This window comes from Phoca vitulina, unplaced genomic scaffold (genome assembly GCF_004348235.1).
Source record: "Phoca vitulina isolate PV1807 unplaced genomic scaffold, GSC_HSeal_1.0 scaffold10, whole genome shotgun sequence".
NCBI classification, from domain to species: Eukaryota; Metazoa; Chordata; class Mammalia; order Carnivora; family Phocidae; genus Phoca; species Phoca vitulina.
Genome location: NW_022589713.1, coordinates 11,561,082 through 11,588,353, shown reverse-complemented (window position 1 = coordinate 11,588,353; position 27,272 = coordinate 11,561,082). Strand labels below are relative to the sequence as shown.

General features: G+C 37.5%; 1 protein-coding gene and 1 non-coding gene across 9 annotated transcripts in view; both read right to left on the bottom strand.

Annotated features, from left to right (window-relative positions):
• Positions 1–21,788, bottom strand: part of PLSCR1 (phospholipid scramblase 1) — a 29,885-nt gene extending 8,097 nt beyond the window's left edge. Inside the window, exons 1-9 of one of the 8 annotated variants that reach the window (XM_032408501.1) lie at positions 21,705–21,788; positions 20,900–21,122; positions 17,544–17,705; positions 17,427–17,452; positions 14,538–14,618; positions 9,156–9,463; positions 7,697–7,739; positions 4,566–4,786; positions 2,968–3,129 (exon numbers count right to left, since the gene is read on the bottom strand). In XM_032408501.1, the coding sequence (XP_032264392.1) occupies positions 2,968–3,129; positions 4,566–4,786; positions 7,697–7,739; positions 9,156–9,463; positions 14,538–14,618; positions 17,427–17,439 (828 nt within the window). In that variant the 5' untranslated portion in view covers positions 17,440–17,452; positions 17,544–17,705; positions 20,900–21,122; positions 21,705–21,788. Of the gene's footprint in view, positions 1–2,967; positions 3,130–4,565; positions 4,787–7,696; positions 7,740–9,155; positions 9,464–14,537; positions 14,619–17,426; positions 17,453–17,543; positions 17,706–20,594; positions 20,834–20,899; positions 21,123–21,704 lie in introns of those variants that run through there. The other 7 variants (XM_032408497.1, XM_032408499.1, XM_032408500.1 and 4 more) reach the window with 7 other exon arrangements.
• Positions 21,789–22,666: 878 nt separating this feature from the next.
• Positions 22,667–22,769, bottom strand: LOC116635352. Its single transcript, XR_004300141.1, has one exon. It is a non-coding gene; the product is annotated as a U6 spliceosomal RNA (small nuclear RNA).
• Positions 22,770–27,272: the final 4,503 nt, after the last annotated feature.

The following is a 27,272-nucleotide window of genomic DNA, read 5'->3' as shown; positions in this document are numbered from 1 at the left end:
TGGTCCCTTCAAATTTATCTTTTCCCACCCTCCTATTTATTTTCCTCATATAGATCATCCAGTTCATTAATTCCCTCTTCACCTGTATCTAATTTTCAGCTCAACCCTTCCAATGAGATTTCATCAATGAGTGTTCCTTATTTCTGGAATTTCTATTTGGTTTGTTTTCAGATCCTGTCCTTTTTCAAATAGTCTCATTTTCCCCTTATGACCTTTTTTTGTTTCTTCTTTAGCCTCTTTAATGTTTATTTAGATATTTCTTATATGATTGATTGCAGACTCTTGTATTATATGCAGTTTGTTGGTGGTGAATTAATTCTTAGAACATTATGTAATTTTTGATCTGTTCTTGTGAATATCAGCTTTTTCTATAGGAACAGAGAGTGTTTTGGTAATCAATCTTTGGTGATCTCTTTCTAGTGTGCTTTTGCATTTAATTCTGTCATCTGTCATCACCACTCAGGATCAATTTCTATGTTATGACGTTCCTCATTCATAACAGTGGTATGAATTCAGACTTCAGACTCATAGAGGGGACTATAATGTATTAGCAGTTTCATAGTTGTTGTTTTTTTTTTCCCCTACCAAAAGTCCTGGAAGGAGACAGATTCCCTTATTGCCTCCCTGGGATAAAAAGTCTAGTTGTCTTTCTTCTACTCACCCTTGGGACAATTTCATGGCTTCAACTACCATCTATATGCTGAACACATCCCAAACTTTTTCTCTACATACCAAAAATCCAACATAACTCAAATACAAATTATGAGGTTCTCACAAATCAACTGTTTCTTCTCCAAGTTTGTTAACCTGGCTAACGGCATCATTATCCATTCAGCTTCTTCTTCTTCTTTTTTTTTTTTTTTTTTTTTTGAGAGAGAGGGGGGGATTGAGAGAGCAGGGGCGGGGGGGGGGGCGGGGAGAGGGGGAGAGAGAATCTTAAGCAGGCTCCATGCCCAGTATGGAGCCCATTGCAGGGCTCAGTCTCATGACCCTGAGATCATGACCTGAGCAGAAATCAAGAGTTGGATGCTTAACCAACTGAGCCACCCAGGCGCCCCTCATTGAGCTTCTTAAACATCAGATATTAGAACAATATGAATCAGAATCATCTCCAAATTTTCTCTCATGCTCAGCTGACATCAAAGCCGTGAATCAGTCCCACTTGGTATACTTATGAAATGTCTCTGAATTATTTCTCCCTTTAGGATGGTTCCTGCTCCTGTTTTGTTCAGGCCATTGTCTCTTTTCTACTCTGTTTCCATACCATGGACACTATGACAGAGTCCATGTTCCATAGTGGTTCCTCGTACTGATAATTCCTGCTTCCAAACTTTTCATTACCTAGCCTACAGAAAATGATTCAAGGGACCACTTTCTCAGCTCCCTCAAAGATGTTACCCAGTTAGCACCATTCTAGATGCACAGAAGAGTAGTTAATTCATTACATATAATGGATGCTTTAAGGCATCCACTGAGAAGGGTTGCTGGGAGATTTCTAAATTCCTTAGCATTAAGTATAAAAGTTTCACAATCCAATTTCACTTGTTCCACGAGTATTTTCACTTATTTTCTACGAATAAAGTATATGTCAGCAAAAATTCTATTAATATTCGCTGAAAGAACAATTACCTCTCAGTCCTCTGGCTCTTTCATAGGAATGATAACTCCTACATAGAGAACTTTTATTATACAAGAACTATAAAGTCTTGGGGCACCTGGGTGGCTCAGTCGGTTAAGTGGCTGCCTTCGGCTCAGGTCATGATCCCGGAGTCCTGGGATCGAGCCCTGCATTGGGCTCCCTGCTCAGCAGAGAGCCTGCTTCTCCCTCTCCCTCTGCCTGCCTCTCTGCCTACTTGTGCTCTCTGTCAAATAAAAAAAACAAACAACAACACCAAAAAAACCCCAAACTATGAAGTCTTTACACATGCATAGTATACATCCCCTCAATTCCCCCCTTACACTATGTATATGACTTTGTAAGAGTCTTTATAAAGTCTCTATCACGTGTTTTCTTAGAATTGCCTGTCTCTCTCATTCGACTCTGAAGTCACTGAGGGGAAGGATTCATTTTTATATAAGCAGGGTCTAACAGAGGAATTGGAAATCATATGATTAGAGAAGCCAGGCAGATAATACCAAGAATGGAGCTGGACAGTGGAAAACTGTAGGAAGTCAGGGGACAGTGTCAGATTTCACACATCTTATCATAAGGGGGCAGCCCTGCTCAGTTTTAGATTTTTGCCCCTTTTTGTGGAAATGTTGGTCCAGCTTAACATATTTTGTGATTTTCCAAGAGAATCATGAGATCAAGATTAAGTTATAAAATCTCCCTATTTTTATACATTTGCAACTAAATAATTTGAGCTATGAGGCTAGGCCATCTATGGAAAAACTGCTGTAATGAAATTCTTCCATGTAGTAAATACACAGATAAATTGTGGTTTACAGTGACCAAATTTAACACAAGGATAAAAAGAGGCATAATTGGGAAGTATATCTTACTCTCTTTCTTAAAACTCTCTTTGCATAAGTGAGCTTTTTGTAGGAACTCGAAGATGTCAGAACTTCTGAAGAGAATCCAGAGCACTGGCAGCCTGTATTTCAGCCTAGGGAAGGATTCATATGCCTTGGCAATCAGACTTAGATGACGAGGTTCACATTTTATTTAAAATGGTTAATATACAGAGCATCCATATAGACACCACCATGTTCAAATGTTGGATGTTTTGCTTATATCTATTTATTTGACTACAAGTCTCTGCTTCTCTTTTTTTCCATTTAGTATAATCAACACTGATGCTTCATCAGAGCATTAATCACCTCTCTGACCAAAGTTAAATATATAAGCACACTGTCTTCCTCTTGAAATATCAGGACACACAAATTTATTTTATTTGTAACATCCTCCCAAATTATATTACCCCTTATGAGGAAAGCAAGACCTGTAAACATCATCACATCTCTTACCTCAATATCAACATCTGCACAACAGCTGCATAGAAGACATGGAGCAATAATTTTTAGTACATCCTCTCTCCTCTCATTTTGAATTGTAAACCTTGGCAGGCATGGATTCCAGATCTGAATAACATAACCTATAGGTACACCAGGAGGAGCATAGATTGCTATCTATAAAAGCAAGAGAATATATATAAATCATAATAATTATAATGTCTAGTAATAACTCATTTATTGAATACTTTTGAAGTGTCAGACACTGTTTTAAGCACCTTTATTCATAACACATCTCTAAAAGGTTGGTACTATTATCCCTATTTATAGAGAAAGTAACTGAGGAACAAAGAAGTGAATTAACTTGTATCAGATTCCCAACTACAAAGAAGAAAAGATGAGGTACAAACCTGGGCAGGCTGCATGCATCGTCTCCACTAAAGCTTTGCTCCACTGGCCTTTGTACATTTTTTAATCTCCATATTTATGAAAAATGTCTAAATTGTTAAGGAACTCTTTTCTTAACTTTTTTTAAAAACAGTGGTTTAGATGTAGGAACACAGCTCTGGTCATGGTGCAGTTACTAAATATGAGTAGCAATGGTGCCAAAATGGAAAGAAAATGAAGCCTGGAATCTTGGCTCTGCCACTTAGCTAGGTGACCTTGAAAGTACCTCAGTGTGCTCATCAGTAAATGACTTCCTAGCTCCGTTTTTTACAATAGTGTAATATATGTTAATGTACACTTTATATTGTAGAGTATATTACATCAAACTCCCAGTTTTTCCTCAGATATTCCTGGATAAATATTACTATATCTAACCTAAATGATATGGAAAATAAATAATTCAGCATGAATAACTTCAGTTAACCTTTTAAAATATGTACAGTATTAGATTTCAAATATTCGTGTGCTTGTAACTGTGTCTGTCAGGCTAGCACAGCTCTCTCTGTGGAATGACTGAGTGGCCCTGGCAGGGCTGGTCTCAGGCCAATGGAGACACAGGCAAAAATCAACTTCCCTATAAACTCTCTGTGCCCCAGCATCTCCCCTGAGATCCGCATTCCCTATTAGTGGGCTGCCAAGTAAATGAAATAGACACCTGGTCTTTATGGAGCTAAAGGTACTCACAACTAGTGTATACCTCTTAGAGGGGGCTCAAATACATTCATAATTTCTATGGATATATAAAAAAACAGGCACTGAAATTTTTCAGAGAGGGCCCCTCTGCGAGGTTGGCCCAAACTGTGGGATGAACACATGTAGGATATTCTAGGATATTCTCTATGGTGTCACTGCTCTGGCTTTGGCCAGGCTTTTCATGTTCCTTGTAGGTTAGGGACTTGCCCTACCTTCTTAGCTCTCCATGAAGATCAAGAAGCCTCGTCCCTGAGATCTCTGATCTCAACTTCACGAGACACACTACTCATGGCCATGGGGCTAACTGTTCATTGTTTTCCACTGCCTTTCTTCTTGGACAATTTACTCTCAAGTATAAACTAAGAGCTTATGGACCAATTTTCCTTTAAATCTCATTTGATTACATAATTCAATGAAAGGGTAAAAATCCTTGCTGACCACTTTACAAATGACCCTGGTAATTGTTCACTGACCTCCTGAAGGCAGCAAGGGAAACAACAGCTGTCACACTTTAGTGGTCTCTCCAGAGTTATAACTTCTTGGCCCATATTATCAAGAATCCTCATGGTAAAAGGCCTAGAAGCCCCACAGCAATTTCGGGTACAGAAATCCGTATCCTCTACTGCAAAGTAAATCCTCTGTCCAAAGCTGTTCTTAATTTCATATCTGTTATTAGTTTCAAAACCTGTTAAGACTACAAACATAAAAGAGGAAATCATTATGACCATTATGCTAAAAAAATACTGAATCTGTCCTAAGATACTATAATATGTAGTTATGCCACTTTCAGATGATACTTCAAGTAACACAGGGAGAAAGAAAAGGAAAGGTGTTTAGAGATGATCTAGATGGAGGATAAAAGGGAAAGGGAAAGAAGAAGGAGAGGGTGTTAAGGCATAGAGAAATGAAGAGTCCCTATGTGACACATGGAACAGAAAACAACTCATATCTTCCTAATTCCAAAGAAATGTCAGAAAATCAGACTGCTGCTGAGGGATGGTGCAACGGTCTTAGTTGTGCTAGGTGTATGCAGAAAATATCCACTTGCTTGGAATAGTTTTCATATATTCAATTATGGAGGGGATGGTTGCTATGTTCACACTCTTATGAAATATTCTATTGAATAATTTTTTTTTTATATACCATATTCATGGCTTATGTTTTTGCACTGTGTGAGGGAAGGTAATGATAGGGCTTACTCTTAATGCACACGTGTAGAAAGGGAGAGGGTGAAAATGGAAGGTGAATTAGAACATCACATTAGACCCAGAATACCCTTGTTTAGCTCAGCAGTAGTTACTCAGAAGTGGGAGATGGGTATTAGACAACGGAAGAGGTGCTTGGCAACCAAGGCTGCAACTCATGGGCTATGTAGACCACTGGCATCCTAAGTAAGCTCTGTACTCTGGAGGGGGCTAATCTCTTCACAGGGATGCTGATGCCCGTGTGATATCTTACCAATGGGCTTCCCATACTGAATCACACATTGCAAATCTCTCCTTGCTTAGAGCCAGAAAGGAACAATAATGGTCCCACTAGTCCATAGTCCTCATTAACGTGGGTCATGGGATGTCAGAGCCACCAAAATAATGATTAAAAGATATATATGGGACAAAAAACACTCTCTAATGTCTGTGTGGATGCTTTTAGTCAGATAGAGATGTGCTTCATAAATTCTATCATCATGACCTCCCTTAAGTGCCTTTGCTCTGGCTCAGATAGGCTTTGGACTCTTTCTTTAAAAGAACCACGCTTGACCTCAACATCTGACAGTCACATGTTTTGTGAGAAAAAAATTAAACTGATTCATAACATGAAATCTATTATCTAAGTGTTTCATTAAGTAGTTTAATCTCAAAATTCTTCGGATAGTTTATCTGTAAAATGAGATCAATGGGTTTACACAATCTCTAAGTTACCTTCTTCTTTTTATTATTATTATTACCAACATTGCTTTTTATTTTTATTTTTTTATTATTATTATGTTAATCTAAGTTACCTTCTAGTTACTCAAAAAATGAGAATAAAACAAAAGATCTCTATGGTTATCATTATTGTCTATAAAGTTTTGACTTGGTAAGTGTGTAAGTGCCTGTCGTACACTCAGATGCTGAAAATAAATGGAGTAATCTTCATCTCTTTATACTATCATAATCTTACAATACACACTTTCATTGAGATGAAAAGAAAACAAGAAAATTAAAAATACCGCTTTTAGAAAACTGCAGAATTAAGAACTACTAAATTTGGAATTTACCTTTCATGATTAATACATACATATTTCACAAATATATATAAAAGTTATACATTTAAAAACTATAGATGGAATGCTGTATAATGTACAGTGTCTGTTTTGGTTTGGTTTTATTTTATAATGTCAAAAATAAATTTCTTAAAATATTAAAAAATTCAAAGTACAAATTATCAAACAACAAAGAACACCTTTCCAGAGAAAAGTTAGTATAAACAAACTAACAAAAACAAGAACATTATAAATATCTAACAGTGAACAGGATAAGCAATTTAAATAAAATAGGCAACAACTATACATTCTAACCACATCTATTGCTCTACTCTTATAATTCATGTTACAATTTCTACCAGTGGAAAGGGACTTTGCAGAGAGGTGAAGAAGGACGTAACAGATATATTCTAAAAACTAGATGAATGTTCATTAAACTCTTTATATCTAGAAGAAAGACACCACAGTTCATGAATCTATCCAGGTTCTCTTTTCCCTGGCAAGAATCCTGAAATATCTAGTGGCTTCCTAAGTTTACCTTGCATCTCAGGAGTGATGTATCCAAGGAAATATTTATTGGCCATTCACATGAGCAGGAGTGCTGTTCTAAGAAGCCAGGCCTCCAGGTCCGTTGGTCAGCATCCTCCAACACTGCATTAGCCCTGTACCCAAGGTGATAATCCACAGCCCACAGAACAGAGGTCTTACAGGGTTCATATGAACTCCTAATAAAGTCTGTGGGCAAGAGGGGTGCCTGGGTGGCTCACTCGGTTGGGTGTCTGCTTTTGGCTCAGGTCATGATCCCAGAGTCCTGGGATCGAGCCCTGCATCGGGCTCCCTGATCAGCGGGGAGCCTGCTTCTCCCTCTCCTCCCAGCTTGTACTCTTTCACTGTCTCTCCTTCTCTCTCAAATAAATAAAATCTTTAAAAAAAATTGTGGGCAAGAATACAATTTTCCAAAACATACCCATCCAAATTGAAGAAGTTTACTTGCTTTAGCAATGTACTAAGGTAACTGAACTAGTGCATTTGGTTCTGTGTCAATATCAAGATCACCATAGGCTGGGGAGAAAACAGCTGAAATGATTTCTAGAGAGAAGTGGGAGAAAAAGTAAGTTTTGATTGGTTTCCTTGTAAGTTAGGGTCTGTAGCATGAGAACAGATGCTCAGAATAATAGTATTTTACCAGCTGACTCCTAATTTCCAGAAATGAGCTACTGATAATTACCATCATTTCATTATCATGAAGAGAGACATTTATAAATAATCAGTGAAAGTGTTACATTTGTGGTTGCTGATATACCTTTATCTGTAAAAACATCTTCTCTTTCTAGAAATATGATCAATACAATGAATACATACCTTCCAGAAGCTCAATTTGCTGATGAATCAGTATCTGATCTATCTATTACAGTAAAAAAAAAAAAAAAAAATTAAGCTATAAGTATATTTCCATGCTTTCTACACCAACCAAATTAATATTAGTGCTTTTATATTTTAAGGAATACATATAATCAATTATCAATATTTATCAATATTTAATATTAGCATATCTTACTTCTAAACTTTTATACCTAAAAAAGTATAAAATTAAAGTTACTATATCTTTAACTGAAAAACAATCTATTGAATGTGTTCACTATTAATGTGGGCAAATTCAGGTCAAATAAAATTGATTTACACTGGAATCCCTCTAAATTTTTTTTTTTTTTAAAGTTCCGTCTTGAAAAGACTTAAGAAATATTAATACTCTTTATCCATTTGAAGAGATTCTTTCCAAATCTAAAAAAAAAAATTTGAAGTGTGCTTGATATCATCTTTAGGAGCAGGTAATAACTTCCCCTATACATTCTGTAAGGCCTTGATTTTAAAAAGAAAATTGTCGGAGAATATATGAACTATGAAAAGTTCTTACAATCATGCTGCCCAAGTGCATTGTGGGAAATTAAATTAGTACACAGAGTACAAGAGAGCCAATTCATTTACTGAAAACTGGTTGGTTACCACAGGAATATATTTATTTGTTTATTGATCAGACAAATAGAATTTCATATTCCTACTCTACCTACCAGATTTCCAACACTGGGCAATACTAACACTCACATTGAGAGGATATGATATCATGCAGTACGCTAAAATCCAGGATTTTTTTTTTTTTCTTACTGGTGGCGTTAATAAAATTGGTTCTTCCAAAGAACAAAGCATCATAAAAGGCAGTTCTATTAATTATAATAAAAAGCGTATCATGTTATACACAAAATATTAACTCTTTGTTTTTGGTACCACTTATTGACACTCAACACCAAATTTAGTTTAATGTTTCTTTTCACCTTCCAGGAAGTTATTTGGTGTTGGGATTAAAGACAGTGAGATCCAGAACCAAGGTTCTAGAAGTAAGAAGCCATTCCCACTTCCTTAGTGTTTTGGCTCTGAGTCAATTATACAACTTCTCTGGACCTCAGTTTCCTCTTCTGTAAAATGATGATAATATTAGCACCTATATATCATAGAGCTTCTAAAAGGATTAAATAAGTTAATACATGTGTTATACTTAGGAACAAAGTCTGGAAAATAGTGCTTAATAAAGATTTGTTATTGGCCATTACCACAGATTATATTAAAAAATCATAGAAAACACAATTTCCTAAGATATTTGTATTTTGCTTTAAAAGTAAACTTCACCTAGAAGTATAGTAATTTGTCAGCATTAAATGTTGTTTTATCATTTCAGACTTTTGTGGATTAGTCATTTGTTGATTTCATTAAGTGAACTATAAGGACAGTTTTATTTTTTATGAGTGTTTCATTTATTTGAAATTACCTGACTTAAATATTCCAATCCAGGTGGACAGTCTAATGGAGGTGGTGGTGCTGGCATGCATGGTACCCCTGCAGGTCCACCTGGCGGATTATACACTGGCTGGTGTTGGACAGGAAAGCCTACTGGGCCAGCACCTGAATAACCAGCTGGCGGAATTGAGTAGCCAGCCTGGGGGCCAGGATAGCCAGCCTGAGGGCCAGGATAGCCAGCCTGGGGGCCAGGATAGCCAGCCTGAGGGCCAGGGTAGCCAGCCTGAGGGCCAGGATAGCCAACCTGGGGGCCAGGGTAGCCAGTATGTTCTGGAGGTCCTGAAATACAAACAGATGAAATAATTTGTAACTACACAGAAAATGAAACATGAATTCTTTTAGGATTACTCCTAAAACTCTGCAAACTGAAATTTCAGCTCAGAAATCCTGTTTCTATGAAGCTTAAACGTTGTGTTTTTATCTTTCAGCAAATTTTCAATGAAATATCTGTGGTTTCATATCCACTCCTACAGGGCTTGGGACTGTGAATAGAGTTGGCCCAAGCCTTATCCATTGTTCAAAACTCAGTTGAAAATACTCTTGAAACCTAAGAAAGTGACAGAAAATCAACAATGATCTAGAGTCACCTACATAAAGAGTCTGGAATACTTTAATAGAAAAGAGAGATGTCATTGTGTCAAAGGCCCAAAATAAAGGCTTTGAGTCAGCATTTCTAAAACCAAAGCACTCTATAAAAATATGATAATTCTGGAATTGTAGGGAACAGTACCTCCCTTATGTAAAGAACTACGGGTGGTTTTACCCCCTCAAGAAATATTTAGCAAGGTCTGGAGACATTTTTGGTTGTTTCAGCTGGAACAGAGGGTGATACTGGCATCTGATAGATAGAGGCCCAGTAATGCTGCTAAATATTTCCTGAAATGCCAAACAGTTCCCTGAAAAAAAAGAATTATACATCCCAAAATATTATAGTGCTGCTGTTGAGAAACCCTGGGTAAAAGCATGTTGTTACTTCCAGTATTGTCCACGTGCTTATCTGGGTTAACAACTGGCCTGAACTTTTAACCCATGGCACATTCCTGTCCTAAGACCTCCTACAAGAAAAAAAAAAAAAAAACCCATTATGATAGTTAGGTTACAAATTTAAATTTCATAATTTACTGCTCTCAGCACTCTGAAAAATACAATTTGAGAACCAAGGAAGGGAAAAAGTTACAATAGGCAAACTTGTCTTAGGTATTTAATAAGCACAGGAGAGGAAAAAATTTAATAGATGTATATTCTGTATTCCACGTGAATCTGTGATTACAATGAAGCTTCATAAGCTTACATGAATAGTGCACAGAGTAGCAATCCCACAGGAATGGAATATAATTTCAAAGGAATGTGTTCCATAATATTTTAACAGGAAAGGCTATGTAAAATTTATTCTTAGATTATATAATTTATAAATATTTTTAAAAAAATCATTGATGGCAAAATACATACATCATTATAAAAAGATTTAGAAGAGAGACTAAATCTCATACTAATACCTTTTAAATATAGTTTTTATAATTCATTCCTTCTTAGAATAAATAAGTATTTACCAATGTTGTACAATGTCACTGGCTCTGGTCTAGAATCAGAGGACACAGCTATCAACAAGGTAATCTGTCCTCAGGATGCTTATAGGGCAACTTTTGGGAAAAAGTAAATAAATTCTTTTTAAAAGATTTCAGATTGAACTCATAGAGAAAATGCATGGTGGAGAGGGAAAGGTATCAACTAGTTACTTTAGATAGAAAAAAAAAAAACCTCTGTTGAGATCTAGAATATGAGGAAGGAAAAGCTTTGTGTGAAGATCTGGTGAGAAATGTTCAAGAGGAAGGAAAACCAAATGCAAAAATCTTCGACTTTAGGAATGAATTTGGCATGTTTGAGAAAGAAACATCATAAAGGAGAGGAAGAGTAGAAACTGCTATCAGTGAAGAAATAGGAGCAGTTCATCTAGGGAGCCCATTCATAAGGAGTTTAGATTTTATTCCAAGTGTGATTGACAGGCCTTTGAGGATTTTAAGTAGACAAGTGAGTTCCATAATCCGATTTATATCTTACAAAGTTTTTAGGAGTGCTGAGCACTGGGATTTAAAATGAGAAATGCAGATGCAATCCCTTCCCTCACTGCCTAATGGGGAAGATAACTTTATATTTATTCTTTACTCTAGGGATCCACAACACCAGTATGATCAGTTGATTAACGAGAGTCGAAGACAAGCTCTTTGAAAGAAGGGACCAGATTTTTATGACTATATATGCCAAAAGAAAGTGTTGGGATGGGGAGAGAGAAAAGGAAGGAGTTGGGACAGCTTCCCTGAGGACCACCTTTCAGCTGAGATCTAAAGGATACAAAGGAATTGAGTAAACTAGGGGCATAGGGAAAAAGGTTTCACAGAGAAGCCCTGGGACAGCAACACATACAGGGTTTCTACTCATCTGTAAAAAGGCACGTCGACTTGAATAGCAGAGAGTCAGGCTTAAGAGACAGTTAAAGAGAATGCAGGGGAACCCTCAGGTCTGGTGAACCAAATTAAGCATTTTGGCCTTTATCATAAAAGCAACAAAAAACCAATGATGTACGCATTGAATATTGTCTGTAATATGAACAGATAAGCATTTTTAAAGATCACTGGCTACAGTGCAAAGATCAGATCACAGGCAAACCAAATGGGGATATATGAGTTCATAGGTTACATTATTAGCATATTTCCAATCTTCTCAAGACTCTTGGAGAGGGTAGTTGATTATTTCACAAATCAATGAATTAAGCATACAGAATTACCTGAAATTTGGATAATATTTTCATTTGTATAAAGTCCAATTGATTTAATATATTATTAGTATAATAGTCAACAAATATTTGTCACTTATTATTTGTAAATCATTGTACTAGGTGTTTTACATATACTCTCATTCAATCTCCAAACAAAACTGAATTGGAAAATATTAGCCCCATTTTATGGATAAGAACTGAGGCTTTAGGGCACCTGGATGGCTCAGTCGGTTGGGCATCTGCCTTCAGCTCGGGTAGTGATCCCAGGGTCCGGGGATAGAGCCCCACATTGGGCTCCCTGCTCAGCGGGGAGTCTGCTCCTCCCTCCCCCTCTCCCTCTGCCGCTGCTCATGCTCTCTCTCTCTCACTCTCAAATAAATAAATAAAATCTTAAAAAAAAAAAAAGAACTGAGGCTTAGAGGTATAGAGCAAGTTGTTTGAACCACCACACAACTATTAAGTATAGAACCCAGAACTTGAAGCCTGATACATCCTCTCTATGCCTTTTTCCCACCTGCATAATGGGGACAATTAATAGTATTTACCTCATAAGATTGAGAATTAAATGAGTGAATCTACATTATGCACAGTGAGCTCTCAATTTTTTTTTTAATTTTTTTATTGTTATGTTAATCCCCATACATTACATCATTAGTTTTAGATATAGTGTTCCATGATTCATTGTTTGTGCATAACACCCAGTGCTCCATGCAGAACGTGCCCTCCTCAATACCCATCACCAGGCTAACCCATCCTCCCACCCCCCTCCCCTCTAGAACCCTCAGTTTGTTTTTCAGAGTCCATCGTCTCTCATGGTTCGTCTCCCCCTCCGATTTCCCCCCCTTCATTCTTCCCCTCCTGCTACATTCTTCTTCTTCTTTTTTTCTTTCTTAACATGTATTGCATTATTTGTTTCAGAGGTACGGATCTGAGATTCAACAGTCTTGCACAATTCACAGCGCTTACCAGAACACATACCCTCCCCAGTGAGCTCTCAATTTTAAACTATCACTACTGTTAGCATCATTGTCATATTAAGACCTGAACTATATGTGGCCTTGGACTTGAGAAATGAAATTAAGTTATTTTTCTCACAAACTCTCAAGTCTGATTATAACTAAATTTAATTATGTATCACCCATTTTTAATTATCTGTGGGGTGGATTAAATCATTCTCCAAGTGCCTTGGATGAATATTACAGCTTCCTAATAATTCTTCAAACAGTCATCATATAAGAATTCAGAGCAGCAATCCTCAGCCCTGGCAGCACATTAGAATTACCTGGGAAATTAAAAAAATTACTAACCCTTGGGTCCCACTACCTGAGCTTCTGCTTTAATTTTCCTGGGCTAGTGCCCTGGTATAGTGTTTTTAAGAGCTTCCAAGTACTACTTAAGTGCAGGCACTCTTGAGAACTATAACCTTAGAGATTTTCTAGCTCACATTCTTATAACTGCAAACATCTGGCTGAGATCCAGGCCCTACTGGGAAGTTTTTGGCTAGACAATTAAACAGGCCATTTAGTTCCCAAGCAGATATATTTGCTCAGAGGAGAAAACAAACCAGATATACCCTTCTGTCCAAACCTGATTCCTTTTTTTTTTTTTTTTTTAAAGATTTTATTTATTTATTTGACAGAGAGAGACACAGTGAGAGAGGGAACACAAGCGGGGGGAGCGGGAGAGGGAGAAGCAGGCTTCCCGCCGAGCAGGGAGCCCGATGCGGGGCTCGATCCCAGGACCCTGGGATCATGACCTGAGCCGAAGGCAGACGCTTAACGACTGAGCCACCCAGGCGCCCCAAAACCTGATTCCTTTTGATCCTAAATCCCCAGGATGGTCTCTCAAGATGGTAGTAGCCAGACTAATTGTAAATCTGGGTGCACCATGAACTTTGCCATTTAGTAAAGTTCTAGTAATTTTGATAACTGCATTTGTCTAAATGAAAATCTCTTAAGTCTTCTATTCATTGGTTCAAAGGGAAAAATGTATTCCCTAGTATGGAGTGATATGATTCAACTGCTTTTCTTAGATGTAAGGCATGATTCAGGATGTATACAAAAGCAAATACAAAATGAAAATGAGAATTATTCCCAGGCAGCTGCATTTTTATTATTTATAGCTTCCAGTTTTAAGCAGTCACCTCTTTTCTGTGACCCTCACTGTACACAATTACCCTCAGCTAATATCTGACTCAAAAATACTCAGGGATAAATCTCCTAAATGTGATTACATGATGACAATTTTCAGAGATGAAGAATCAATTAAATCTTTTACTTAAAATGTGTATTTTGGGGTTTAATTTATGTCAAACTTTATTTGCTAAATGTAAACTCACTACTGTTTTTATTGACTCTACATCTTTATTATCCTGTATAAGTAAAAATTACATTTATGTTATTTATGAGAATACATAGTCAAGCAAAAAAACCAAGAACTAGGCTGCCAATTTCATTATTGCACTTTGAGTCAAAGACACTACTAAAATATACACACACAGACAGGCAGACACATACACCCTTTGGGGAATATCAATAATTGAAAAATTGGGAGTTTTTATTCTTTAAACAAATGTTTTACCTTGGAATGCTGCTGAAGGATATTCAGGGAGATGTCTAGGCAGTAAATTTGTTCCTGGATGAGGAGCATTCATTTGTCCATCTGCAATTCAGGGAGAGGTAAACATATATCTACTTTAATAAAATATATGTCAGAAAGAAAAATACATTGTCCTTAAATAATTTTCATTTATATGATCTTGTGCTGTACTAAAATTGGTAAGGTGAATTCTTCACTCAACAAAAGCAATGCTTGCTATCAAACTTAATTTGCAGTAGAATTCTGTTTCAAACAAATTCCTTTTTGGATAAAATGAGACAGCTGAGTGGCTGAAGCTGAATTTCTAGTTTTCAAATATGCCTGATGAATGTTCACTTCCATATTTTGATTCTGTTGGTATTAGGAAAACAGTGTTTTAAAACCACATACAGTGAAGAAAGATGTAGGGATCGTAATGGAAAGATTATGGATGATTTCAAAGATATCCATAATTACTACTGTAAGAATTATTTTAAAAATATGTAAAATAATGCATACATTTCAGTATTTAAATATCCTTTTTATGCTTACTCTGCAACTATCCCAATAAGGTTGAACCATAGGAAATTCCTAATATTTGACTGATTTTGACCTATAAAAATCATAACTGACTGAATTACAAAAAACTAACTTATATGTTTTCTAGTCACTTATTTAGTAGCCATCCCAGTCAGACAATAAGTATTTGCTGAACACCTCCTATCTTGCCTCTGAGTTGAGCTCTGACGCGATACTGCCTCTGTCTTCATGCAACTTAGGGTCTAGTGGACACTCCACTTAAACCGTGTTTCATTACGGCTTGCTAACTATAAATTCAAAATAGTTTCTTACTGAATGATGAGGGCATGGCATTAATACAGAAGAAAAAGTAAGTCAGACTTTCAATCTGATATATTTTCTATGTACTTCTTTACCATAGGCCTTCAAAGACCACTCAACTCATGTGGTTTCAGTAGGAAAGCTGGATTGTGAGCCACCCTCCTCCTCCATTCAATTGGTTTCATAATACATTCAGCAGAACGGAGTCCATGAAGACTGTGCAAATTCAGGTAACAAAGAATCCTCTACTTCCATCTGGGCTTTTCCCAGATGGTGCAACATACCCTGATTTATTACAGATCTCTGAATTACCACAGGTCATTCCATCCCAACCATTCCCTTGTTTGTTGGCTTCAAGTGGGTGGCCTACCTCTTAGCTCTCTAGCTCTCAAGGCCCTGCCCACAGCTCCCACTCCCAACCTGAGTGGGATCACACTTACCAGATCTCAAGAAAACACACTGCAAGTCTGACTAACAGATCTACTCTTGAATGATATGTCACATTTTGGCACCTCTTAATAGGTACCATTATTTGAACAATAGTAAATACATATACATATCTAGGAGCTGATAGATTCAAGAAATTAGAAGCTCATAATCTCTGCGGTTTTGGCTCCAGAGTGTTGATCCCAGTTTTAGGAATTTCAGCAGAAATTCATATAAAGGGAAAACAAGCAAATGGGGAAGTGGTTAAATAGACCAAAGAGCATATGAATGATGAATGAATTTCTGCATTTGTGAAATGGAACTTAAAATAATTTACAGATATCATAGGAATGTCATGTTATAAAGAAATTTAATTTTTACTTCTATATATATTTACATACTTATATACATTTTATTCCTATTTATGCACATTTACACACACACACAATTATATATACGAAGATGAACAGTTAAAAGGTGACTATGACCTTGGCCAAAAGAATGTTTCTAAAGTGATCTGAAGCATCCTAATGCTGCAGCAGATTTAGCAGTGTAATAGTGTAACAATGTACATTTAAAAAGTTTTGTAAGTAAAATTAAATTAATATAGCAAACATTAAGAGAAGATCATGAAACTTCATGAAGGAAAGCTGAGGTTTCTAGTCCTACAGAGTATCTAATGTATCTAGCAAGGCTGACATTGTGGTGAGAGATAAATGTCTCTTTGGTATCTAAACAAAAATAAACAGAATATAAATCTTCTCACAAAACAGGATTTTGTTTTTCACACTTTCCCCCATATATATTGTTTTTCTCTTCAGAACTTTAGATTTTAAAAAAAGACAAAGTCTTTTATTATATGTTTGGTCAATACCCATCTTATTTAGAATTTTCCTTTTTTTTTCAAGATAGAATTATTTATTGATTTATTTATTTATTATTTATTTATTTATTTTAGAGATAGAACAAGAGAGATAGAAAGAGAGAGAGAGAGAAAGGGGAAGAGCAGAGGGAGAGGGAAAGCAGACTCCATGCTAAGCATGGAGCCCAATGAGGGGCTTGATCCCATGATTCTGAGATCATGACCTGAGCTGAAATCCAGAGTTGGCCGCTTAACTGACTGAGCCACACAGGCACCCCTAGAATTTTCTTGATAGTAAAAAGCCATAACATACGATTGGTATTTATTTAAACCTGTTCACATGTGAATGTTATGAAATATATAGCAAGGACATATCTGAAGATTTTATTACAACGGACTGACATACTAATTTATTATCTGTTAATTTGAGTTAAATAATGTTTATGTATATAAAGTGCACATTAAAAGGGAAAAACTGATCTAGATGGAATATAGTATAAATTATATAACATATTTCCCAGTAAGACTAAAATTCCTTAGGCTTATCTAAGTTTTTTATTATTATTATTATTTTTAGAGGAAAACTTAGTAATAGTGAATATATGTGTAGATTGTCTCTACAGTCAAAACAATGAACTAGACTCTGGGTTCTGAAGCATAAACAAAACAAAGGAAATTATATCTTTTCAGAAACTGAATAAAACACTATGACAAAGAACATATTAACAACAGATTTAACATTATAAAACGATTAAATTACTTACTTTGTTTTTCCATGATTTAAAGAGCTCTGAAAAAGAAGACCTGATATTACTACATTGTCTACAAATTTACAGGCCAAATATGACTATTGAAATAAGATATTCTGAAACTATACATACACATAGGATATTCTTCTATTCATCTCATCTACCAGAATGGTCATTTAAACCCTTTGGTCTTGATCCCATTCCCCGTTGATGTGGTTCTGAGTACAACTTAAGAAGTTGTGGGTCACCCAAGGATGGTGGACATTTTCTACAAACCTTTGTGGAGAGAGGGTCCTATGAGGCAGAAAGCCAAAAAGAAAACACTGTGATCTTAAGACTCTACATTGCAACCAAATTAAACTCCAAAACTGGAACCTTCCAATCTATACAAAAGGAGTGTGTGATCCAGCATCAGCCTTAGGTCTGGGCTCTAGACATGGTTCACCAGGACAGACGGGTTAGCTATCGGATCACACTACTGCAAATAGCTGTGGATTCCAAGTTCTGTGGATATGTTCTGCCCAACTTGAACAGTAAATCTGAAAAGGCCTGACCCTTTGTTCTATGTTTCAAGATACACTTTTAGCCAGAGAACCCACTCTCGGGGGTTGTCATAGCTGCAGCATCATGACAATTGGACCAAAACTTCGTGTTTGGCTATTTCTACAGAAAATAATAACAATAACAACAACAACAACAATAATAAAAACATTGCATTCAGTGCTTCTACCTTCCAGTTCGTTGAACCCTTTTCCCCTGATCTCTCCACTTAAAATCCCAACCCCCTTTCTGCCTGCTAATTACAATTAACACATAAGGCAAAACTTCTTGTACAGAGATCCAAGGAAAGGAAACTAAACAGACTAAAGCAGAGCTTATTTGTCCGTATTTGTTCTTTTCTTTCCTATTTGGTTACATTATTTTGAGTCTTAAATTACAGAGTTGTGAGAATAAATCCCTGATGGCAAAACTACTACAAAACAAAATCTGGGTCCTCATTGTGCTGTAGGTTTTAGAATTTTTGCAATTACACAGTATCTCAAGCATGAAAAATGGTATAAGTTCAGGTATAAAATGTTAAGTGACAGTTGTACCTGTATGTGTGCCAAGTAAAATAAAGCACTTGTGGAATAAGGATGATACTCACCATGTCACCCTGTCCACTCTTGTTTGCTGTTTTAAAGATCTTTTGATTTTCTCAAACTTAAGGGTCTATTAACAAGAGGTAATGTCTCTCAGTTTTGGAAATGACTAGGCTGAGTCCTGGGTGAATTAATTAATTAATTAATTAACACAGTAACTTTTAAATAATGCCCCCACTACTCTTACTAAGAAACAAATCCTAGAAAAACTTCCAAGAAAGAGAACATCATATTTATCCTGTACTAAAAGAAAAAAAGTCTCTAAGGAAGTCAAATATATTGTACCACTGGAATCTTAATTACCTCAGGACAAATACATAACTTCAAATTATAATCTGATTACCACACACTTCTTCCTAATTCTGTTAAATGAGAGCTTCTGAGGAGATTAGTGCATCATATACTATATTCATTTATGTGTATCTCTGGTAAAATTATTCTATCAGACACCATAAGGCCCATTGTTGCTCTGGGCTATTTGAAAATTATAAACCTCTTCCATCAGGGAAGAGAAATATTGCAAGTGACATCAGTCATGGCTCCACAACTCATATTACAGTAAAATCCTAGACCCATTTCTTGGGGTCCTGAAATTTCTATCTTATTGCTTTAAAAAATATTAATGTACAATCTGGAACCCAAGGGAAGCATCCCTAATTTCGGAAGATCCTAAGACTACTATGCCTATAAACTAGGCACAAACTAGATTTGAATTATTTATACACATTTACTTCTTAATTGTTTAAGAACAAACCAGTTAACATTTTTCTGAGTCCCAAGATGTGGATATATGTTCTGAATTATTTTAGCAAAATGTTACTGCTCTAAAGACAATGACAGAATTCTATGTCCCTAACTTCCACTGAATCTGAGAGCCAAAGGAAGTCTAAAATCAGCCAGGCCATGGGTGGGGGTTGGGGAAGTGAGGAATTATAGACAGAGGGAACAGGAAGAAGGCCTGTGGCTAGAGGGAGCTTGACTCCCTTAAGGAAATGAGAGGTTTGTGGATTACAGAAAAAAAAGAAGGAGAGATCATCAGACATGAGGATAGAGAAGTGTACAGGGACAGTTCTTACTCATTTAATGTCTCTCTACCTGCATTCTATGATCTTAAGGGCCAGAATATGGCCTGTCTTGTCCAGGACAAGGCACTTAATGGGTGCTTGTTGACTGAACAAGATCTGTACAGTATTATTTCACTCCTTTCGGTCACAAGGAACAGCTCCCTTACAAATGTGAAGGTTGCTTAGTCTCTGATCCAACCACTTATTTTACATGTCACTTTTCTATCCAACTGCAGAAATCCACTCATTTCCCTTTTCATGCATTCTTCATTCCCTGCGTCTATTCAGTGTTCAAAGCCTTGCAGTTGTCATACTTGCGGGCATGGTATTAAGAGAAACTTCTGGTGTTAAGAAAGTTCAATGATGAAAAAGGAAATCATGAATCGCTTGACAATTCCCACTAAGTGACACTTGTACTAATGTTTCTCAAACTGCTAAACTAGGAGAAACAATGCCTGCCTGTTCTTGGAACTGGGAAGTAGGCATTCTAGGACTTCCAGGAATAGCTGTATAAATAAAACCACACGGGAAGCAGATAATAATCTTGGAGAAGCAGGGATTTTACTATTAAAAATATTAAAAGCTAACCTTACTGAGTACTTGGGGCAGTGCTAGACACAGCTCCAATAGCTTTACACTAATATATACCATACTCTAACTCTTGTAACTCCTTTTTGATCTTTACACAATTTCAAAGATGAGGCAAGGAAGACAGATGAAGAAACTCGTTCTGAGTCCACAGAAATTTAGTAGAGGCAGGATTCAAATCAGGCAGGTGGACTCCTGAGCTAATGGACTTAGCCTCTAAGCTATAAACCACCTCTATCTTTCCAATTCATCTGGTGTTCCAGAGTGGCTAGCACAGTTTTGGGGTCCACCCATACACCTAATTAATACTTACTGTTAAATGACAGCTAAAAGGGTCTATTAATCATCCCTTCTAATCCCCCCTCCCCAGTAAGCTGGCAGATACCCACGGATCAGGTTCTTGCCGGGTTCTTCAGCGCGGCCGGAGAGGTGTACAGTACTAAGGGGGCACTGAGCCTGCAAGGAGGTTTCGGGCAGGAAACACCTGCCGGGCCAGAGGGGGCCCCGCCGAGTCGCCGCTCTGCTTCCGGGGTCGCTCCCTGGGGCTGCCGGGACTCCGACCGCCACCCTCTACTCACCCACCCAGCGCAAGCACAGCCCGCCAGCCCTCGCGCCCCGCCCCCCGCTAGTCGCCCCCAGCGCCGCGCACCCTGCCTGGGAAGCCACGCGGCTCCCGCGCGGGGTGCACACCCACCTGTGGCTGCCGCTGTGCGGAGGCTGCCTCGAGGCGAGGTACGGGAACCTCCGAACGACCTCGGCGCCGCGAAACTCTGGGTTTCGTTTCCCGGTTCCTACTTGTGGTCGCCTAGCGCCTGCGTCCCTGCTGGAGGGCGTGATCGCTGCGGGCTCCAGGCTACGGCGGAGGTGCTGCCCTTGCCCCCCCTTTCCTGCTCCCAGCAGAGACTTCAAAGATAGTTCTGTGGCGAAGGGCAACAGTGAACTGGGAGGTCGACGCCAGCTAGAACTTGAAAGTCATTAACACGGGAGTGGCCGCCGTCGGGGTGGGGTTGTAGGCACTAAATTCTCGGGAACTTCCGTTTCTCTGTCCTTAATCTACGTCCCTTAGATTTCTGTTGCTTTCAAAGCTTGAGAGCAGTGGCGGTTCAGAGTACAAATGAGGAGGGGTCTAGCTTGTTTTTCTTCATGGTGCTTTTTCTCTTTAGCTCTCTTAGTCTTTGCCGCCCTGTTTCTGTCTCTATTATTCTCTCTCACTCTCTCATTCTCTGTCTTTCCCTCTGTCTCCTCCTCTACCTAACCCTCATTCTCCCCCAAACGCTGCTAACAACTTTTAAGAGTCAAACTGACTAGATGTGTTTAGAATGTTTAATTTTTCTCACATTCACCGCCCCCCCGACTGGCAAACAGGCTCAATAAACAAATATTTGTTAAACTGAACTGAAGGATTCATTGATTTTTTTTTCTTTAAAATATCTTATTTACGAAAGTAACACAGGATCTTCCAAACAATAAAGCTGAATATGGAGAAAAGCAAAACGTACCTTCTGCACCTTCGCTCCCCTTTTCTTCCCATGATTCAGGCGACAGACACTTGAAGATTTAGTAAGAGAAGAAATACGTGGGAGGAAGGAAGAGGGTGTGAGAAGGGAGGAGAATAGAAAATGAAATTGAGAAAAGAAGGAAAAAGGAAGGAGGAAACCAGCCACTTAGGTTTGAATCCCTTCTCATCTCTGCGACTTTGTGCAAATTACAATCTCTGTGCCTCTTTTTTAATCTGTCAAATGAGGGTATGTTAGTAGTATCTATCTCATAAAATTTTTCTGAGGATTAAAGAAGTTAAAATATGCGAAAAGTTTAGAGTGATATACACTGTACATAGTGTTTCTTTCCATAAAGAGGATTGTTTCATGCAGACTGTTCTCTGGTGCATTTTTTTTCTCCTTTAGGATGCATCTTAGAAATCTCCTTGCCTCTAATACAGAATGGTCTCATTGATCTAATCATCTGCGTGTAGTTTATTTCCTTTTTTATAATTAGAAATTATGCTGTAGTCATCATCCTTGCACATATCCTTGTGTATACACTATAGAAAACCCATCATTGTGTTCTTCTGCCAATAAAGTATGAAAACGCTTGTTTTACCACATTTCTCCACTTCTTGAATATCAATTCTAAATGTTTGCTATTCTGATTGGTAAGTATGACCTTATTATTGTTTTTGTTAATTCTAATTGTTAGTGACATTGAGTAATCTTTCATAGGATTTCTGAACATTTTACCATTTTGTTCTATGATATGGCTGATATTTAATACAGAGTTTTCTGTTGGATTGGGATATTTTTCCACTTTCTGATTTGTTGTGCTCTTTACGTTTTGGGGATTGAATCCCTCATTTGTTAAACAAGGGATTTTTTTGCCTAGTGGGTCTCTGGATTATATCTTATTTACAGTTGCTTTCACAACTTTCGTTTTAATCATCTTTTACTGTATTTTTCACTTTTTAAAAAATATGGAACGCTTCACGAATTTGTCATCCTTGTGCAGCGGCCATGCTAATCTTCTCTGTATCATTCCAATTTTAGTTTATATGTCGCCAAAGCAAGCACCTGTGTTTTTCACTTTTGACCTCTGGGTTTTGTATCTTATTTTAGAAAGCCTACTGTATATCAGGACATCCAATATGATTCCATCTTGATATCTGCTTATTCCTAATTGTGAAGAAGTTAGAGTTTTCTAGTTATCTTCTTGTTATTTATAGTGTATTGTGGTCCAAGAACATGCTGTGAATGGTTTCAACCATTTGAAATTTTTTGAGACTTGCATTATGGCCCTTTTGCACACAGCCATTTTTTGTACATATTTTATATATACTTGAAAAATAAGTGTACTCTTCAATTGCTGAATATGATATTGTGTTTTTTGTATTAGGTCAGTTTCTTAATTATGCTGTTACTTTAGCTGGTACTTTGCTTATTCTACTAATTATTCAGAGGAATATCTCCCAGTATAATGATAGATTTGTCTATTTCTTCCTTTTTTTAATGATTTTATTTATTTACTTCAGACAGAGAAAGAGAGAGAGAGAGCACAAATGATGGGGAGGGGCAGAGGGAGAGGGAGAAGCAGGCTCCCTGCTGAGCAGGGAGCCTGATGTGTGGGGCTTGATCCCAGGACCCCGGAATTGTGACCTGAGCTGAAGGCAGAGGCTTAACCAACTGAGCCACCCAGGTGCCCCTGTCTATTTCTTCTTGTTTTGACTTTTTTCCTTATATTTTGTGGTTACATAATTAGGCAAAAACTAAAAGTAGTTATATTATCCTGGTGAATTGAACCTTATAAATAATGAGGTTTCTCTTTATTTTGCTTTTCCTTCAAAGTCCATTTTGTCTGAAATCATGCTGTTATTGATAACTTAAAGATTTTACATTGACAGATAGATCCATCTTTCTAATATCGGGCACCAAGGTCAAGATGGTAAGTTTTCTCTGTGCTCTTCCCTCCTACATGGTGGGGTTTACTTCTCTTTCATGTTACAAGGTAGTAATTCAATGAACCCAGCTTTTAGTGGGGGTCTTCTCTTTTTCCTTCTTGGTGGGCCTGAAACTTATCTTTGGTTTTAACACTTTTATGGTAGTCAGAGTAGATGCCCAGAGTCTTCAGTGCTTGCAGAAGCTTCTGTTTACAGTTTAGCTTCCTGACTGCTGAACTTCTGCTGTAGGTGGGGCAGTAAAACTGTAGAGACCCAATAGATTCCATTTCCAATGTTATTTTTCAACCTTTCTGCCTTGATGAATATTGTTCTTGAGTCCCTAGATATTTCCATTCTGTTTTAAACAGAAGTCTTCTACACCTTGCTTAGGGTGGTACATACCATTTCCATATTCTCTCAATGGGGTAGTGAATGAGGAGGGGTGAATAGGCTTCTGAATATAGGCTTTCAAGCATTCCTCACTTTAATTTATAATTTTCAACTTTATCCTCCCCTTTATTTGGCATCACCAAGTGCTCGGTCTCTCTGGGATTCTGTGGAGGTAAATTGAATCTCCTTAGTCCTACATCCTTCTTCACACATTTTATAACTTCCTATGTCTTACAAAATAGTTAGTACATCTGACTCTTAGTTCCATTTTCTCAAATTTGTTGAAATCTTATTTCTTTCTTCTTATTTTCTTCTGGAAAGAGCTCAAGAACTTGATGACACTGATGACCTGCAGCACTGATCCTGGACTTATATAGTTCCAGATGATTATTCTGTGAAGGTTGGCTTGTGGTTATGGACACGCCAAGGATATTTATTTTTGTTTTCTACCAGTTTTGTACTCAAAATAAGCAAGCTTCTTTATTGCTGTCCTCTTCTGCATGGTGGTGTGTAGGATTTTTCAATTTTACACCTCGGTTGTAGCTCTTTGTGATTCAGGCTTTTTATTTAAGCTATTTAAGGATATTTTTAGTCAAAAGCATTGTACCACTGAGGATCTTAAATGTATTCTTTCTAAAATTCTCCACATTGCTCTTAGCTCTGTTTTCTTGTCTAGGCTAAGTGCTATAGACATTAGCTCCATGAGTCCCACAGCCCCAAGGACAATTGATACAGTGGAAGCAGCAAGAGAAGGTCCTGACATCTGGGTGCTTCAAGTTCATTTGTATTAGGACAAAACTTTCTGTGTTGAAATATTAACCTGAGCAAAGATTTTTTAATTTTCCAATTAGATTACCAAGCACAAATTCTTTAGTTGTCAACATTGAGCCATATTATTTGGGATAATGCTGGTGGCATTATCAACCTCCACCTCCAAACTTCAATGACACAACCAAAAGTTTTTTTTTTTTTTTCTTTTTACATGATGGACCAACCAAATGGAAGTGTTCCCCTTTGGTGGGGTGGGGGCTCTGCTTTACAGCATGACTGAAGGACCCAGGCTAATGGCAGCACTGGCATCTTTAGGATATGGCTTCCAAGATTTTCCTGGGGTTTGACATTGAGTCTGCAGAGAGAAGAAAGGAGAAGTTGGTTGTACATGGGAAGTTTTTATGGGCCAGGCCTGGAATTGACACACATAATTTCTGGTAACATTTCCTTGGTTAGAACTTAGTTGAACGGCCACATGGAAATGCAAAGCAAGCTGGGAGATGCTATCTGGTGTCTTCCCAGAAAGATAAGGAAATGAATTCGTTATTAAGCAAAAGATTTTTATATCATCTTCTACAGGTTTTTACTAAAGATAAAAACAAACCAAAAGTTCCTCCATAACAAACTCTACATTGCCAGATGTATGGTCACAACTGTTTATAAAATCTTAAATTCGGTTACCTTACTAACAATATTTTCAGAAATTTGTATTAAGAATCACTCCAAATGAGTCAGGTTTCATTTTAAATACTCATATTTTTCCAGTCCCACTGAGAAGAGAAATGGGCATTTTAAAAGTAAAAATGTATATAACTGAGTCTATCAAGATTCTCCAAGCACCTCTTATAACAGGAAAATATAGAACATATAGAGAGGATATTTATCCAGAAATAAGAGTTCTGTAATGGCTTTCTATACAAAAAGATTTTTCATCTAAATTTTGAAAGAAGAGTAGAAGATAGCCATGAGCACAAGGCTGAGACATATGCAAAGTGAGGCCTCCGTGTCTTTCAGGAATACAAGTGGTTAAGTATGCTGCAGTGTAAGAGGGGGCAGGATAGGGAGTTGAACTCTTGATGTTGATGCAAAGACAATGACCTGTTCCCCAAAATTTGTGTTTTCTTTTTCTTGGGATAGAATTGTTGCTGATAAGTGTTCAGCTAACATGTGGCCATGTGGCAGAATTGCAGCCAATAGCTGTGAGAAGAAACAAATGTATTACTTCTAAGCCAAGGTTCTTAGGAAGTAGGTGAGTCTTCACCATGCTCGTTCCCTCCCACTGGCTTGATGCTGAAGATGATGAGACCCTATGAAATGGTGGAGCTACAAAACAGAAGGATCTTGTGGCCCCAAAACACCACATGAATAAGAGCTGCCCACAGACTAGAAACTCCCACCTTGATAAGTAAGCCAGAAATAGGCTTGTATTGAGAAAAGCCATTGAAATTGGTTATAGCAGTTATGATTATCGAAACTAATCAATCCTGGGGAAGGTAGGCAGGGACCACAGGTAAAGGCTCATATACTATGCTAAAGAGATTGAGTTTGATAATGGAGAGTGGGTTGATAACATAATTTTAAGTATGAAAAGGACACTGTTAGGTTCTTGCTTTAGAAAAACAAAATTAGTGTGGATTTGTAGAATAGGGGAAACAAGGACAGCATTTTAGTGACAATTCCAGACATAAAATAATACAATACTGAAAAATACAGTGAGGTAGTGTTTAGTGAAATTAGAAAGGAGGGAATGTATTCTAGGGATAGAAAGAAGGGGGAAAAAAGGAAGAATAGGTTGTGCTTGGTAAGATTTTGGGTAGGGAAAGAGAAGAGAATTATTTTAAGAATGTTTTTGTAGTGCCTGGTGGCACAGTTGGTTAAGTGTCTGACTCTTGGTTTCAGCTCAGGTCGTGATCTCAGGGTTGTGAGATCGAGCCTCATGTGCTGCTCTGTGCTCAGCATGGAGTCTGCTTAAGGCTCTCTCACCCTCTCCCTCTGCCCTTCCCCCCAGCACACTCTCTCTCTCTTTCTCAAATAACTAAATAAATCTTAAAAAAAAAAAAAAAAAAGAAAAAAGCAAGAATGTTTTCATCTTGAAGAATTGAATGGATGGTAGTGCACACATATAGATAAGGATCACAGAATGAGATTAGGATAGAGACCAGTTAAATTAGTTGAGTTTGAGATGCCTATGGGACAAAGTGGAGACAACTGATTAGGATATCCCTGTTGAGAGAAACAGAAATGTGCACAGTAATCAAATTATCAAAACAGGTAGACTCACACCATTGAAACTGCAGCATGAGGAACAGGTCAAGCATGGAGATAAGCGACACCAATGTTTAAAGAGCATGGACTTTTTATCCTTTGCCTGACAAAAGAAAAAAAAATTAAAAGGGAAGACAGAGGGAAAACAGTGTGATATTTCTAAAACTGAAGTGGAAGAGACTTTTAATGAGGAACTAATCAAAGGTGTCACAAG